Source organism: Pseudophryne corroboree, chromosome 4 (genome assembly GCF_028390025.1).
Source record: "Pseudophryne corroboree isolate aPseCor3 chromosome 4, aPseCor3.hap2, whole genome shotgun sequence".
NCBI lineage: Eukaryota > Metazoa > Chordata > Amphibia > Anura > Myobatrachidae > Pseudophryne > Pseudophryne corroboree.
Window position 1 is genome coordinate 822,759,768 of NC_086447.1, and position 18,528 is coordinate 822,778,295.

The 18,528-nt window shown below is 43.8% G+C and overlaps 1 protein-coding gene across 1 annotated transcript in view; it reads right to left on the reverse strand.

The window, feature by feature from the left end:
* Nucleotides 1–8,402: 8,402 nt before the first annotated feature.
* Nucleotides 8,403–18,528, reverse strand: part of OTOR (otoraplin) — a 63,131-nt gene continuing 53,005 nt past the window's right edge. Inside the window, exon 4 of the mRNA XM_063918521.1 lies at nucleotides 8,403–10,652. Coding sequence (XP_063774591.1) covers nucleotides 10,629–10,652 — 24 coding nt within the window. The 3' untranslated portion in view covers nucleotides 8,403–10,628. The remainder of the gene's footprint in view (nucleotides 10,653–18,528) is intronic.

An 18,528-nucleotide genomic window follows, 5' to 3' on the forward strand; every position in this document is an offset into this window, starting at 1 on the left:
TTCCTGTTGGTGTCCCTCAGGGTTCTGTCCATGGCCCCCTTCTGTTCTCCTTGTACACCTCTTCCCTGGGTGTGCTCATTAACTCATTTGGCCTTCAATATCACCTCTATGCTGATGACACACAACTCTACCTCTCCTCTCCTGATCTGTCCCCCTCTGTCCTCTCTCAGGTTTCAAGCTGCCTCTCCGCAATCTCCTCCTGGATGTCTGAGCGCTCTCTGAAGCTAAACATGGACAAAACTGAACTCATCATCTTTCCCCCATCCAGAGCAACACCCCCGACCAATATCTCTATCATTGTTGACAACACCACCATCTCCCCCGTTCCCCAACTCCGCTGCTTGGGCGTCACTCTTGACTCCTCCCTCTCCTTTGCACCCCACATCCAAGCTCTGGCACAATCCTGTCGGTTCCAGCTATGCAACATTGCTCATATCAGGCCATTTCTCTCCCAGAGTGCAACTAAACTTATCATCCACTCACTGGTCATCTCATGACTCAACTACTGCAATGTTCTCCTCACTGGCCTTGCCTGCACCCATCTTGCTCCCCTCCATTAGACTCTCCCCTACCTTGCAAATCTTCAAACTAACAATCCACCTATTCATCAAAGCTTACCCTCCCGATGCATAACCTAGTCCTGAGGCCACAACTCCATCCCCCAGCCTCATGCCTTGAACATCTCAGCTTTGCTTGCATACTGTCATCAGGCTACCTCCCGCTTGCTTGCACCTCATGTCATCTGTCTGTTGACCCTTTCCACTAGATTGTTAGCTCTTCAGAGCAGGGCCCTCTTTCCTCTTGTTATCTAAGCCCTCTTCTCTACACATTTCACTCGCAGCTCTCCCCTACTCAGCGACCATCTTTATCACTTTTTCTCCTGCTGGTAAAGGCTCATCTCCATCTATGTCCACCAGCCCCTAGTAGTACGATGATCACTCTCTCACTACTTACATCTTAGCTGTATTATGTTTTGAGAATGTGTGGTGCTCCTTGTTACCTGTACTCTATTTTTGTTATTTATTTACTGTAATGCTAAGTTTTGTCTCCCTGTACTGTCCTTTGCACGGTGCTGCAAAACACTTGTGGCACCTTATAAATAAAATGTAATAATAATAATAATACTTGCATCACCGAGTGTATCGACACTCTTTGGTGAGAGAGGAAGCATCTGATTCTGTCTTGAAGTTTCAGGACCTTCTCTGGAGACAAGAACAAATGTTGGTTGTGTGTGTCTAGTAATGCCCCCAGGTGCACCATGCTCTGAGCAGGGACCAGTGAGGATTTCTTTCAGTTGATGAGCAACCCGTGGGCTTGTAGGAATTGGACCGTCAGTTCCAGATGATGGAGGAGAACCTCTGGAGAGTTCACCAGGATCAACAAGTCGTCCAGATACGGCAGGATCCTGATACCCTGACGGCGGAGAAGGGCCGTCATGACAGCCATGACCTTAGTAAAGATTCTAGGAGCCGTGGTCAGTCTGAAAGGCAAGGCTTGGAACGGATAATGAAAGTTGCCAATAGCAAACTAAAGATATTGCTGATCCGACATGGCAATAGATATGTGTAGGTAAACATCCTGTATGTCCAGGAATACCATATAGTCCTTGGGTTCCAAAGCCAGTACAATAGAATGCAGAGTTTCCATACGGAATTTGGACACCCTCACAAATTTGTTCAAAGATTTGAGGTTGAGTATAGGCTGGGGGGATCCATTCGGCTTCGGAACTAGAAACAGCATAGAATAGTATCCCCTGCCTCTCTGAGACAGAGGAACCGGCACTATCACTCCTATATCCAGGAGGGATTGGACAACCAAATGTAGAGTTTGCGCTTTTAACAGATCCGAAGGGATAACCATTGAGCAAAACTGGTGAGGGGGACGTCTCTTGAAAGAGATTGCGTACCCGTGAGAGACAATTTCCTGCACCCAAGCGTCCGAAGTAGTCTTTAATCATGCCTGGTCGAAATGCAGATGTCGACCTCCCACCCTGGGGTCCGGTTTGGAAGCAGGCTAATGGACGGCCCAAGAACATTTAGGTTTGGGCTTAGAGGATTTGGAAGTGCGAGCCTTTCTCAGGTACGCCAGACCCTTTGCTTTACCTGAAGGTTGAAAGGAATGAAAAGTAGTAGTCTTAGCCTTCGGAACCGAAGGATTAGTACTTGGGAGAAGCACAGTCTTGGCCAACGCCAAGTCGGTAACAATCTTGTTCAGATCATCTCAAAACAGTATATCTCCCTTAAAAGGGAGCACCTCCAAGGTCTTCTTAGAGTCCAGGTCCACCGATCAGGACCGTAACCACAGAATCCGGCGAGCCAGGATAGACGTAGTAGATGCCTTGGCCGCCATAACGCCTGCATTAGAGGCCACCTCCTGAATATAGTGAGAGGCTGTGGTAATATATGACAGATATTGTCTGGCAGTGTCAGAAAAATTCAGAGTTAGCTCATCCTCAATTGCTTGAACCCATGCTTCAATGCCTTTTGCAGCCCTTGAGGCTGCCATAGTGGGTCTATGTACAGCACCTGTAAGAGTGTAAATAGACTTCAAGCAACCCTCCACATGCTTATCCATCTGTTCCTTCAAAGAGGTGACAGGCAGAGTAGATGACACCACAAGATGGGCTACTTGTGAGTACACTGGTGGCGGGGCTTCCCACTTGTTACTCAACTCCACAGAGATAGGATAACGAGCTAGCATCTTTTTAGACAGGGAAAAAAATTTCCTGGAGAAGACCAGGATTCCTGACGTTTGTCAATTAAATGGTCAGAATGTGGTAAGTCTAATTTAGTAACCTTCTGGCGTTTGAACTTATCAGGTTTCTTAGACGTATCAGGAGGGTCAAGCTCATCATCAATCTGAAGAATCAGCTTGATAGCCTGCTCTAGGTCAGGAACATCAACCTGTGTTGTAGAATCTTCATCCGAAGCAGCAGTATCAGCATCTGATGGATCAGTATATTCCCCATCTGAATCGGAAGAATCATCCAAAATATTAGTGGATTGTGAGGAAGAAATGACCCGCTTAGATGACCCTTTGGTCCCAGTAGGGCGAGGGTAAGGTTTTTGTTTAACCAAGGAATGATTTAATTGCTGTAACTGGGTTGACAGAGTCTCCGCCCATGGTGGATTAACTATGGGGACAATATGTGGCTGTAATGGCGCAGGAGGTCCCACAGGGGGCATAAGTCTTGTTAGAAGTATAGTCAGCATATTTGAAAATGCAGCCCAAGGTGGATCCTGATTTGCCACAGGTGCTGCGGGCTGACTAGGGGGTGCAGAACACCCAGTAGCTGAACCCTCATCAGAGGTCTTTTCCTCGGGTAAATCCGTGGCGCCAGCACTGCATGATGCAGGAGCATCTGCGGATTTCCCGCCCTGTGTAGCAGACATTATTGAGAATGTAGCCTTAGGGCGTATCAGAACAATATAGCCAGACAAACATAATACCTGACAAAACCCCCCTATGTTATGTGACCGCAAATGCAGAGCACAAACAGAGGATTTAAGTGGTATGAGGTGACTTAAACACACAGTGAAAAATACAAAACAGTATATCCTGTGGAACGCTATATGGTATATGAGACCCTGACGCACTTAGACCCCCCCAGGGCACAGAATATAGTGATAGCAATATGTGTGATACACAGAATAGAATCCACACAGCAGCTATAGGCACACACAGTCATAGGTACAATGCAGAAAGTATTGCATATAAAAAATAAAACTGCACTGGACTAGCAATACTACAAAAAGATATGCATGTATACATATATAACAATGCACAGTAACCAATGGATGTATATCACAGAATACTTGTACTAAATATTCATATAGAAGTGCACTTGTTCTTAACAAACGCTGTCTAAACGACATATAAAATACTTAAGTGTCTGTAAATACACAGCGCTGATGAGACAGGCGGCTTTACAGAGCAGACAGTGCCCAGCAGTCCCAGGATTAGTGCAGCTCTGTGAAATGGTGCCCAAACGCTGACAGGGACTGAGGGAGAGAGAGAGATGCAGCTCCACGGTGGGAACACCTGCTGTAGATGGCACCTGGAGCTGGGGGAGGGGCTACAGGTCAGCACCTTATCCCCTCTGCTGGACTTAACCACCGGGTACTATGGAGCCTATAATAAACGGATTTTAATAAATCCGACCTGTGCTCCCTGCCCTGGTGGATATAGTGGGGTCCCTGCGCGGCCACAATGTCCACGCCAGTGACGCGGTCCGTTTCCTGGGACCACGACTGGATCGCGATTTCGGCGGGTCCCACCTGGGGGACCCTCTTACCTCCTCCCTGAAATGCGACCACGCGATCCAGGAAAGCATCAGCGGTGCCTGATGACCGGAGCGCCTCCGCTGCAAGTACCTGGCAACCAGGGCGCGGGAGTATGCAGCACCTCTGGGGGAGGTGAAGGAGCCGCAGCACAGAATGTAAGCATGACATACACAGCATCTAGTGTCTGTGCTGCGGCCCTTGAAGTCTTCTTGCTTCTTAAAAAGCTCTTATTAGGGCTGCCTAGCGCAACCCCCCCTGTTAGTGACCTGCACTGCAGGCACCAACTTACAAACTAAGCTCCAGTGCCTGGAGGCAGGGCTATAGAGGAGGCGGTGCAATGCATCTTGAGAACAGTCAAAGCTTTAGCCTGTTGGTGCCTCGGATCAAGATCCAACTCTACACCCCAATGTTATTTCCTGTGGAATACCAGTGAACCCCGCTGCAGACATTCAGATTTCAGAATTTGAGATAATACTCAGAATTTCAGAATAGGGACACACCCCTGACTGCTATATCTTGGGGAACTAATAAGAATTTCACAAAAGTCAATGGCCTTTTTACTCACACAACTATATTCATGCAAATATGAAAATACATTCAGAATTAACACTTCAAAGTTTTAATTACTTTTCATAACGTTCAATTAAATGTCTGACTGCTGTGACTGGTGAATACTTTTGTTAGAAATTAATGCCTGGGAAGTCAATACATTCTGTAAGATTTAAATTATAAATTTAAATTTTAAAGATTTAAATTCCTAGCAAAAAAAAAACCCCTGCAGACGTTATGTTAGTAGTTTATCAAATTCAGTTGTTTTTACGTTGCTTAAGATGAATATTTCCAATCACTTGCTGGAAGCAGAATGGTAAATAGAATAGTCTTTATAGCAATCTAAGAAAATTAATTCACGTTATTGTCACACATCGGCATAATACAGTCTTCCCTTCCGTTTACTCCTCATATTCCGTGTAACCACCTGTGTATATGTTAGTTTCTTTTTTTGTTTTTTTATCAAACACTTGTCAGTTACCATACTGTAGCTCATTTATACTTTTCAAGCTGGTATAGTGAATAAGATCAGTTTATACTAGCAGTTGGTAAAGAGGCACCAAGAAAATGAAACTGTGGTCCATAGCTTTGTCCTCTGCGCTTATTGTCTACTTTATAGAGTTGAAAGTTGTAGCGGCTGCTTAGTGGGCAGTACCCCGGAACCAGAATAGTGATCAATGTCAAGATGCCGGTGCTGCCATTCCGAGTTATGTTGGGATTCCGGTGGCGGTATTTTGGCTGGGATCCTGACCGAATCCCATAACTTCTTCCACATTACATGACCTCATCCACCTGCTGCAGGATGGCAAGCAGCACATCCAATCAGAAGAGGCGGAGGGAGTACAGTGTATTTTCCACTATTGCTCTCCTTCTTCCTTTACTGCTGGCACCAAACTAAAGGTTAAGACCCAAATGTATTAAGCCTTAAAAAGTGATAAAGTGGAGCACTTAGAGAGTGATAAAGTACATGTAACATGGCAATTAGGAAACTGTTTGGCTGGTACTTTATCACTCTTTAAGTGTTGCACTTTATCACTTTTGAAAGCTTAATACATTTAGGCCTAAGTGTTTTATCTACAGCTCACTTAGGTAGTGAGGGGAGAAGCCTGAGTGGTATATGGCATGTGTCGAGGTCTGCGAGCTATGTGTATGGCATGGGGGAAAGGGGCGTCTGAGGGGTTTGAGGATGACATGGCAGGAGGTATGATAGGTATGTGGTGGAGCATGTATAGAAGTCTGTACTGTAGGATGATTACTCTATTGTATTGCGGGGACTGGATGCTCTCTTTATTATATGGCGTTCGCTAGGACCTGTAATTTCTAGAGGTTGCTGGGATGCTCTCTGTATTTTATGGTGGTCACTGGGGTACTCTCTGAATTGTAAGGAGGTTTTGTCAGATGTTGTTAGGTATGGTGTTGTGTGAGGAGTATATCAATTTGTTAGGTAAGCTGCCAGGGAGAGGTGATGAATGAAAGTTATTTCAGTGGTTAAGGTGTGGCGCCAAGTAATGGTGATTATTGATGACTGTTTCAGTGGGTGAGGTATGGTTTCAGGGAGTTGTGGTGAATGATGACTATCTCAGTGGGTGAGGTATGGTGCCAATGAGTAGTGGTGGGAAAATGGGATTTCAGTTGGTGAGGTATGGTGCCAAGGAGTAATGGTGAGTGACGGCTATTTCCGTGGGTTAGTTATGTAGGGTGATGTAGTAGTGATGGCTGAAGGATATTTCAGTGGATGAGGTATGATGCCAGAGAGAAGTGACATGTGAAGAGGCTTTCAGTGGGTGAGCTATGGTGTTGAAGAATAAGGATGGACCCCCACAATGAGATGTATTGTGAGTGAGGTGAATTTTAGCGTGCAAGGGATGGTGTCTGTGAGTAGTAATGGGTAAAAATGTATTGTATACTGTGTTTATAGATAGATGATACATGTTTCAGTGGTTAGGTGTTGTATTTAGTCAGGGGTAGGTGTGCTGTATGGTACAGTTAGCAGTACTTACCTCTGTGTCCTGTCCTGCACCTAGTTTGCCTGTGTTCTCTGCACCTCATTCCTCCACAGATGCTCTATTTAACAGCAAAGACATTCTGAATATCTCAGTACCATACAATAAATGCAGCAGGCGCTGTCACCTTAACAATGTGCTTAAAAATGATCTGTGCTTTCCCCCTACAAACAGTTCAGTCTTTACAATGGATACAACTGTGTTGAAGCAGTGAATGTGAGATTCACATTGTGTTATATAATATATGGCAAGTACAAAATTGGGGTTGGAAGGTTAAGCTGTACTTCAGAGGCTAAGAAAAATGGAATTTACTGTGTTATATAATAATAGACCCGTATATAAGGCGGTGTGAGTGACGTGCAGCGCCAGTGTTGTCTCTTTTCTCGGGCGCTACACTGCGGCAGCTCAGCTTTCAGTCAGTATCTCGGACTAGTTAATCTAGATTCTTCTTGAAATGTGGAAATCTTAACACATTTAATATAAAATAAAAAATAGATTATTAAATGAAATATTTATTTAATCCCGGCATGCTATCTGAAAAATAAAACATAAGTCATTTAACATATACATATAGTTTAACAACACAAAGAATAGCAAATTACATATATATATATATATATATATATATACACTGTGTGTATATGTATATATATATATATATATACACACAGACAGACAGACAGACAGACAGAGATAGAGGTGTTGTCTGGACCGGCACTCCGCTCTAATATGCACACAATGCTCCGGTGTCCCCAGTATAGAATGAGGTATTACCATATAGAAGAAAGTCTGCGGCACTCAGAGTCTTTGCAAATGGAAAACATGTATTTAAAAATTAACACTCCATACCAATGTTTTGGGGCTGGCACGCCCCAGAGTCTTTGCAAATGGAAAACATGTATTTAAAAATTAACACTCCATACCAATGTTTTGGGGCTGGCACATTGGTATGGAGTGTTAATATTTAAATACATGTTTTCCATTTGCAAAGACTCTGAGTGCCGCAGACTTTCTTCTATATGGTATGTATGTATATATATATATATATATATAAAATACAACACTATACAATAGATTAGCAATCGTTAAAAGTGATATCTCGTTTTTAGAGGGGAATAAAATAGATCATGTCTTAGAGGCAGAACGAACAATGGGGCAGATATATTAAGCCTAGAGAAGTGATAAAGCAGTTTTAAAGCAGTAATAACTGGAAAGTGATAACACTCCAGCCAATCATTACGCTTTGAGAAATGACAGTTAGGAGCTGATTGGCTGCTGCATTATCACCTTCCAGTTATCACTGCTTTATCACTTCTCCAGGCTTAATAAATTTGTTGGCGATTAATCTAAGTTAATTGATAGCCCTTATAACACATGGAAGAGAGTAAATGAGGTGGGAGCTTGCCAGTATATATCTCATTGCGGGGGTCCATCCTTATTCTAAAGCTCATTGTAGCACTTAAGTATACTATTCTAAATACATATGAAATTACAAAAAATAGACACACAGGGAATGGTTGTAAGCAAAGTAAATAAAATAATGTTGTCCTATAGACTCATGTATCCATCCAGTTTAAAATCCCCTTTTTTTATTTTTATCTTTTTATTTGTTACAGCAGAGAGAAAAGGAAGGAGAACTGACATTCAAAATAACTCATTGATAATAATGCAGAATGTGAATGAAAATCTAAACAGTCAAAAACCAAAAAGCACTAAGACCAGCTGTCAGGATATGGGCATAATGGATCTGCTGGAACTTTTTATTTTATTGTAAGCACAGTACCATAGAAATGGGAGAGAAAAAAGAAAGGAAGGAAAAGAAAGTAAAGGAGGAAGGGAGAAGAAAATAAACGGTATCTACAAAAATGGCAAATATATATAATGGAGCCATGTGGACATACACTTACTATTTTAATATCCAACCATAACACATTTACTGTTATGGCATATCTATATTTTATTTTCAATCAGGTCCTGGTATCATATATGTTAAAATTGTATACAAATATTTTGTGACACTTTTGTATTATGTGTCAATTATCTGAAACAGACGGTGTACATGGTTCTACATCCAAGCCAGAAGAAAACTGTGCCACCAAAACGGTTATTTAATATACAGTGATTAGACAGACAGCATTACCTTCTGCTGCATACATTTATTAAAACATACTGACCAATTATACTGCAGTCAAGCATAATACAAAAGGAGTGTATTTAATTAGAGCTAATGGTGAGGTTCATAAACAGATGGAATGCCATATTGCCCACTTAGGCAATGCTTGGGTGGAGCCGCTACATCAGCCACTACCAGGGTATTGCAGACATTTAGGGGTAAATTTACAAAGTTGGGAGTTCTACTTAAGATGGGATGTTGCCTATAGCAACCAATCAGATTCTACTTTTCATTTATCTAGCACCTTCTAGAAGATAATTCCTGATTGGTTGCTATGGACAACATCCCATCTTAAATAGAACTCCCATCTTAGTAAATTTACCCCTTAGTCACTCTCGCGGTGTGAGCCGCACTGTTATCATGTAATCTCAGATAGGGTAAAAATGCTCAAGTGCTTCCTTATTGGAAGGAAATGGTGCCAAGTAACAAAGTTTCTATTACTCCCATTCCTCTCCCCCCTACCTGAGTGGACAGGCAGTGAAGCTAACCTAAACCAGGTGAGAATCTGTTCAATCCCAACCTCAGCTTATAACCCTCAGCTTTCTGGAACGGAACCCAGTTTTAGCAGCACTTGAGGGGAAAAGTATTAAAAAAAACAAAAAAACAGCAAGAGCAAAAGGAGAATTGGAGAGTGTTTGGGATATAGGAAACAGAAGTTGGAGAAGAACACGTTAGTGAGTCTATAAGGGCACCATTCATTAAGGATCATAGAAGGCAAAAGACAAGAATCAGGCACGGACAGATTATTAATGTGAGGATGGGACTACCTCTCTTAGGCCTTCACATAAAAATAGGCCCATTATCATGATAGCATAACGAGGACCAGCTGCCCAGTTGTCCACACAGTTATAAATCACAATTATTACATTTGTATTTCTATTTTCCTCACAAAAATAATGCAATTTGCCTACTTTTATGTAATTAGAGAAAGATTGGGGCTGATAGAGTGAGGTGGGAGGTGGGTACACTTCTACATGGCACTGACCACAGCCACCCAGCAATGGCCACACCTCCTTCGCTTCCACACAGTAGGTCCTTGATTATTTGAGGCCTGGCCCGAATACAGAAGTATAAAGGTCTAATTTACCCTCCTGCTTTGTTCAGCCATAATGAAGTTATGCACACTGATGTAGTCATGAGTGAAAAGGAAGCAGCATTTTCCATTGGAGACTATGTGTAACTATAGACTGACTGGCTATTATTTCCATTCATATGGAGAGTTGGAGACCCTCCAGTTCAAAGTGCAGAGCGCACTCTGGTTATGCAGACTTCTAATGCTGTCCACACCTTCCTAATGTTGTCCAAACCCCCACCACTGTAATACTGCTCTCTCTAGGTGGCATGTCTCCTTACTGCACCTCTGCTGCTCACACATACAGTGCACATGCATAGTAGCCAGGTGGATGTTGCACTGTGCAGCCTGAATTACACTCACTCCATCGCAGTCTAGGCACCTATGCACATTAATTGGTCAATATACAGTATAGTAATATTTAAACCAAGGTTAAACTTGAAGAAAGTTTGATAGATTTTTTCTTAATGCATGCAATATTATACAGAGACATAACTATGGATATTGTAGAATCTTGATGCTCATCTTCACTTTTTATCCGTTATGTTCTAGTCACAGAAGAAATCGATAGCCTGCAATAGAGACATAAAGAAGATATTTGCAATTAACACCAAAAGGACCGTACAAGCAGTCAGTATATATCTATGCCATCAAAGAAACCTTTGGGGAACATGTACTAAGCAGTGATAAAAGTGGAGAAGTGAGCCAGTGGAGAAGTTGCCCATGGCAACCAATCAGCTGCTCTGTATATGTTTATAGTATGCAAATTCTAAATGTTACGTCAATGCTGATTGGTTGCCATGGGTAACTTCTCCGCTGGCTCACTTCTCCACTTTTATCACCGCTTATTACATGTCTCCCTTATTCACTAGAAAAGAGCTTTCCTTACCCCCTCATTCTATTATACAGAGGATTACTTCAGAAATAATGGCTGGTCTGAGCCCAATATCTTGTACACACAGTACGTATAATGACTGGCGTCACAAGGTGGGTGCGGGGGGTGCGGCCCGCACCCAGGTGTCACCCGCCAAGGGGTGACACAAAAGTGGCAGCTCCTGTTCAGTGACAGGAGTCGGGTGCTGGACTGTAACATTACGTGCAGCAACCCGGCTTCTGTCACTGTGTAGGAGAAGGCAACAGAGACACGCTAGTCTCCAGGGACAGCCCACACTTCCCGTACCCACGGAGTGACGAAAATGCGGGTCGGGACACGAAGCCACGCCCCTCCCGTGAAGCCATGGCGCCTCCAGAGGGACGCTTTCTTAGCCACACCCCCACAAAGCCACGCCCCTTTTGCTGCCTGCGGACGCACTGGGTGTAAAAGAGGTGAGTGACGCTTCTGAGTATAATGGATAATGATCAGTAACAGAAGTTCTTGCAAGTGATAATTTGGGCACCTGTACTCACATTATCATCATAGATCACTCATGCACCTAGCACAGGGCAAGACATCTGTGATGACACTAATGGTGCTGGTTGCAGCTGGTGGAAAATCAGTGGGCAGTGCGGGTTTCTGCTTGCAGACGCATGAACATTCGCATTAGCCTAATGGATTCTCACATGAGCATAAGGTAGTAAGGGGTCTATTCATGAAGCAGAGAAAAGTGTGGAGAAGTGAGCCAGTGGAGAAGTTGTCAATGGCAACCAATCAGCATTGAAGTAACATTTATAATTTGCATACTATACAATTGTACGTAGCAGCTGATTGGTTGCCATGGGCAACTTCTCCAAATGCTCACTTCTCCACTCTTTTAACTGCTTCATGAATAGACCCCTAAATCTGACTTCTGCAGCTGCTCGCAAGGCCGCAACTACAGCCACTTGGCTCAGAATCAGCCGCTATTAATGGTCTTTAGGCCTCTTATTCTTACGCTACCGGCAAACACCCGGTTACACCAGTTTAGTCCAAGTGGAGATGCAGGTGAGATAGGTTCTACTCTGATTCTCTTGCAGTCACCGGTAGTTGGGTATGCTCAGCTTGGATGCATACGCAGTGCAAAGAAGAAGAAAAAATCACAATATTTTAGAGATGAGCAGTTTGATTTTGACTCCCTTCTTTTTACTTATAGCATGTTTGGATCTGAAAACATCATCTTATTGGCTACCCATAGCACAATAAAACCGGATAGCCAATAAGATGATATTTTAAGATCCGAATTTAACAGAGTCAAACCGAACTGCTCATTTCTACAATATACACAAAATGGACTTGTGTGCAACTGTGAATCAGCCGCACAGTGCTCTCCATAGTATGGGTACAACAAAGTCAAAGTTGATTCAGATAGTATATGAAAATATAAAACTCTAAAAATCTCCCTTTCATTAATGGGTTGTTCTTTTCATATATGCTTTAACAGGGATCCGGTTATACTGACGCCGGAAACCTGACACTGCTTGGAACGCTGGCGCCGGAATCCTGACTGCCGGGATCCCAACCAAGGCTTTGCTATGTCTGCGGACAGATAAGCCATGGGGGGGGGGGGGTTAAGGTTTAGGGTGCGGGGTTAGGATTAGGCTCTGGGAGAGGGAGGGTTAGGGTTAGGCTGCAGGCAGTGAGGTTAGGTTTAGGCACCCCCAGGGAGGGTTAGGATAAAGCTGCGGGGAGGGAGGGTTAGGGTTAGGGGGACATTGTGGGAAGGTAAGTATACTTACTTAGCCCTGTCAGTATTCTCACCATGCAATTTATTAGTATTAGGCTTTTTATTTTTATTGAAGAGATGTCGAATAAATCAATACAGATCAAACAAGAGACGATGACACCAAATAAATGCAAAAGAACACACATGATATCCCATAGGATATGAAGAAACATAAAAAATAAGGGGTGCATCAGCATAACAATAGAAGTATCGACAACAAATTTTCTGTAATTCAACGATAGACGAGAAGAGAAAAGGAAAGAGAAGATCAGGGATGAAAAGAGAAAGAAAGGGAGAAGAGGGAGGATGGGGAAGGAAAAGGAGACCACTAAGGGGGTACCCCTGGTTACATTGCTACATGGGGATGGCCATAACTACCATCAGACCTAAACATAGTGAACAAATGCTCGAAGGATTTGGCCCCTAAACAATAAGGCTTCGACACAGTATATCACACCCGGGAAATAGAGGTTTTAGCATAATTGAACCAGGGTTCCCATGTTCTCATATATTTGTCCGACCTATCACGCAAGGAAGCTGTGATTTTCTCCATCGTGGAGATATACCATATTTTGGACAACAACATGCTCATGGGGGGGGGGATACTGGGCTTTTTCCAACATTTAGCAAACATTAGACAAAGGGAGGCCCAGCAAAGCCGTCCAAGGACCCAATGTAACTTGGATGCCAAGAACAGATCCAATAAGGTTCTCCACTTGGACCCAGAAAGGGCAGATTTTGGGGCAGGACCACCAAATGTGTTTGATTTCTCCAATCTGACCACACTTTTGCCAGCACAATGGGGAGGACCCAGGGAAAATCCTATGCAATGTCGCTGGGACCAGATACCATCTGGTATATACTTTATAGGAGTTTTCCTTTATTAGGGAGGAAATAGAGGACTGGGCGACATTTTGCCTAATGATCTCCCAGGAATCCTCCCCAGGTGGGGGGCCCAAGTCCTGCTCCCATTTGCTTTCATAAGGCGGTGTGTCTGCTGAGTTCAGTGAGCGTAACAGACTATACAATATAAAGATAATACCTTGTCGCATAGGAGAGTAAACACAGAGTCGTTCAAAAGGGGTAAGTTGGCGGATGACCTTGGACTTTGGAAGGGAACTTAAGAAAGAGCGGAGCTGTAGAAATTCGTATAGAACAGGTTGGGTGATACCATATTTGTCACTTAAAGCGTTTAAGGAGCGCCAGGAAGAACCCTCAATAAAATAAAAAAACAGTTCCGGACGTGGGTTCAGGTGGAACCACGAGTGGGAACATAGGGTGGAGCCAGGAGGGAAATCCTTGGTATCCCAAATAGAAGTGATGCGGGATGGGAACGTAGAGAGACCATAGTGCCGAATGCAGAAAGACCATAGGGAGCAAGTGAGTTTTGTAGTGGGAATGCACGATTGTATCTTCTGGTTAGGCTTAACAGATGTAAGTAAGGAAACCAGAGTGGAAACCTTGGCCGACAAGAGTTCAATTTGTATCCAGGGTAGGTGGGGTGTTTGAGAGAACCAGGTAAGTGCCTGGCTCAGGTGAGTGGCATGATAGTATTTGCGGATATCCGGTAAACCTCTGCCTCCAGCCACCGGGTTCCTTATCAGGGTGGAAGTCCTAACTCTAGGGGGTTTATTAGACCATATGAATTGTAAGAAGAGTTTCTGCATTCGACACAAAGCCTCCGCGGGGATGCGTACCGGGATTGTTTGGATCAGATATAAAAGCCTGGGTAAGATGTTCATTTTCACTGAGACTATACGTCCAAACCAGGACATGATCTGTTTGTCCCAAGCTCGTAGACCAGATTCAATACAATTAAAAAGGGTTGGGACATTTTTGGAATACAGAGACCCATAGGAACTCGTGATAAACACACCTAAATATTTAATTTTCTTGGAGCGCCAAGAGAAATTAAAATTAGTGGCAAGGAGAGACCTGGTTTCCTCACTGAGATGCAAGGGGAGGGCCTCCGACTTGGAATAGTTGATGCGGTACCCTGAATAATGAGAATATGATGATAGAGTTTTAAATAGGTTAGGGATGGATGTATGGGGAGAGGAAAGAGTTAACAGGACATCATCTGCAAATAATGATAATTTAAACTCCACATCCTCAACTAATATACCTTTAATATCAGGGTTCGCCCTAACCATACATGCCAGGGGCTCGATAGTCATAGCAAAAATTAATGGTGACAAGGGACACCCCTGGCGCGTACCATTGGTAATTTGGAATAAACAAGAGTCTTTGCCATTTACCCGAACTCTGGCCGAAGGGTTGGAGTAGAGAGCCTGAATGTCCTGGAGTAGGCTTCCTCCCAGGCCGAACCTACGCAAGGTAGCAAACATGAAGGGCCACAGTATTTTATCAAAAGCCTTCTCTGCATCAAGCGAGAGAAGGATAAAAGGCATTTTAGCTTTGTTAACAAGATGAACTAAAGTAATAGTTCTTCGGGTATTGTCTCTAGCTTGTCGGCCCGGGATGAAGCCCACCTGGTCAGCATGTATCAATTGCGGGAGAACGGAGTTCAATCTCAGGGCCAGGATTTTGGCGAATAGTTTAATATCATTATTTAACAAGGAGATAGGGCGATAACTAGAACACGAATTGGGGTCTTTCCCTGGTTTGTGAATTAAGACAATCCGAGCCTCCAGTATTAGGCTTTTTGAGTGTTGACACAGTGATTGCCAGCAGCCTTTTATTGGTCATTCAAGAGTCACAAAAATGTTGGGTTACATTAGGCTGCTACTATTGGGGCATGCCTAGGTGTTAGTATGCCTAAACATCACGAAGACTAGATATCTATGTATAATAGAAAAGCAATACACCTGAGGAAAATCAGCGTTTAAAGTTTACACAGAACTCTAGGCTAGATGCATCATCGCTTAGAAAGTGATAAAATGGAGAGTGAAAAAGCACCAGCCAATCAGCTCCTAACTGACATCTCACAGGCTGTGTTTGAAAAATGTCAGTTAGGAGCTGATTGGCTGGTACTTTTTCACTCTCCATTTTATCACTTTCCAAGCGATGATGCATGTCACAGAAATTGGGTATAGCAAAGAAAGAATTTGGAATATTTGGAAATTGAAACTTTATACTATACTCAGCAATCAGCATTTACTATGTCAACCGAAGAAAACAACTGCAGGTGATAGAAAAATTAACTGGGAAGAAAATCTCAAGAGCTTCAATCAAGATTCATATGGATTACATCTAATAAGGACTGAGTCCCAGGGCAATGATTGACTATGCATGACTTAGGGGTCTATTTACTAAGCCATGGATGGAGATAAATAGGAGAGAGATAAAGTACCAGCCAATCAGCTCCCAACTGCCCTGTTACAGGCTGTGTGAAAAGTGACAGTTAGGAGCTGGTTGGCTGGTACTTTACCTCTGTCCCCTTTATCTCAATCCAACCCTTAGTAAATAGACACCATAGTAAGATGACTGGATGTAACGTGACCTGGGTATAAACTCATGGGAGCATTGGACAGTGCTTACAAGAGTATTCTAGCTGCAGGTGCAGGTATGGTAACAGGGACTGAGTAACCCACAAGTGGTACAATACGTATATGTTACTGACTGTAAAACTCAGGAAGTCCTGAGCTTAGCACACTAGCTGGCAAATGTAATAGTAGACAATGACTGAGGCAGAAGTCTGGGTTAGATCAGGAGATCCAATACACTAATAGTCATTCCAAGAGGTGGCACCCTGAATCATAGTCAAAATCAGAGCTGGGTTTGGTACATAATCAGACACTTCAGGAGCAGACAAGGGCAAAGACAGATTCTAGCGGTAATGTTCTGGCCTGATACATAGGAGAGTAAGCAGTAAGGTTTGAACAAAAACAAGCAGAGTTCCAGTACACAGACGTCAGAGCGTGTAAAAGGAACAGACAGATGGTCACAACATTGAGCTGAGGTCAGTACACTAGCCATACCTCCCAACTGTCCCGATTTTCGTGGGACAGTCCCATTTTTTGGGGACTGTCCCGCTGTCCCACCCGCGGGCCACAGTGTCCCGCGGTGGGGGGGTCAGTTGGGAGGCTCTGTCAATCGCTGCTCTGCTTAGCGCATGCGCACAGCGTCTATTCAGTGGAGTCAGAGGGAGAGGGAGCATGCCAGCGGCTCACAGAGCGCTGGGCATGCCCCCTCAGTGATGAAAACGGGGGCATGGCTCGCGATCGCGGGTCCTCCCGCGAAGCCACGCCCCCTTTTCATAGACCACGCCTCCTTTTCGGGAGCACGCGCGGCTTCGCCGCGCGAGTGTCCCGCTACACAAAACTGCAAAGTTGGGAGGTATGCACTAGCTGACAGTAGAGCATCAAGGGGTAGATGTATTAAGCCTGGAGAAGTGATAAGTGAAAGGTGATAACGCACCAGCCAATCATTACGGGTTTGAAAAATGACAGGAGCTGATTGGCTGGTACTTTATCACCGTCCACTTATCACTGCTTTATCACTTGTCCAGGCTTAATACATCTGCCCCCAAATGCTAGTTTTGCCCCTGCTTTATAGCATCAGGGGGGAGGAGCCAAGAGCATAAGTTCTTGCTGCCAAATTGTACATGTGCGGTTGCACTTTCTTTTCTCCAGGCCTCACAAATTCTGTCACCTGTTCTCCGTAATGTTGATGCATTTCACATACAAATGTTCATGAATGTCCCAAGTTTACATAAAAAGCACCTTAACCACAGGTTTTCCCACTTACTTCTGGCTCTATTCATACAGTATGTCAACTCATTAAGGGGAAGGGGGAATGACTGACTTCTAAATGTAAAATAATACCTTTGTTTCTGCCCCTAAAATTGTGGAAGACCTTATGAAAAATACATATACTTTGCAGCAGGAAAATGTTGGATTTGTTTGCAAAAAAAAAAACTTAAACTGGGTTTAGCAAAAATCATGAAAAAGTGTTTTTTGCCTACTTTTCCTATATAAAGACCTTAAAATAGTAATTTATTGATATACATGAGCTAACAACCCTTTCTCTCCTGAAAATAAAAAAATTGCCGGATACAACTATAGAAACGTTACTCCCGGGGACACCAATGAATGCCCAGAACATAATGGGAGACAGTATGGCCATTTTCCTATATCCCTAGTTACTGGCCAAGTGACACCACTTAGTAGTTTATAAATGTCACTTATGACAAGACCTCACCATAAAAATGACATTTCAAAATGTCATTGTGCTTTTGATGGTGACAGTTTGTCACAATAATTGGAATAGAGGTATATATTCCTCTTACAAGTCTACATGAGCACACAGTTGTCTCCGCAGTCATGACTGGGATGACCAGTGACATTGGGCTTATAGCTGGGAACCGACAGGGACAGTTCCATGTCCAGCAATAACTGTGATAACAAAAGTTGAAAAGTAAGCAGGGTTGGACTGGCCCACAGGGGTACAGGGGAAACCACTGGTGGGCCCCACTGCCTGGGGGCCCACCTCCTCCTCTATGGATCGACTGTGCACTTGAATTGTACATTATACTTATTATCTACAGTGCATTGCAGTTATTAATCTGGTACATTATCATGCATGCACTAGCAGTATATACATAGGCGTGCGCACGGGGGGTGCCTGGTGCGCACAGGCACCCCCTAATGTCCGGCACCTCCTGCACGTCACGCCTGCGATCCGATCATCGCGGTCTGTGTGCTACAGCAGCACACAGATAGCAACGATCGGATCACTTGCATCGCTGCCCGGCGGTTACATCCCCTCCCACTGCGCCACCGCCGGTCACCGGCAGCTTCATAGTCTGAGTGAGTGACTCGCGATGTGACGTGCTGACATCACACCG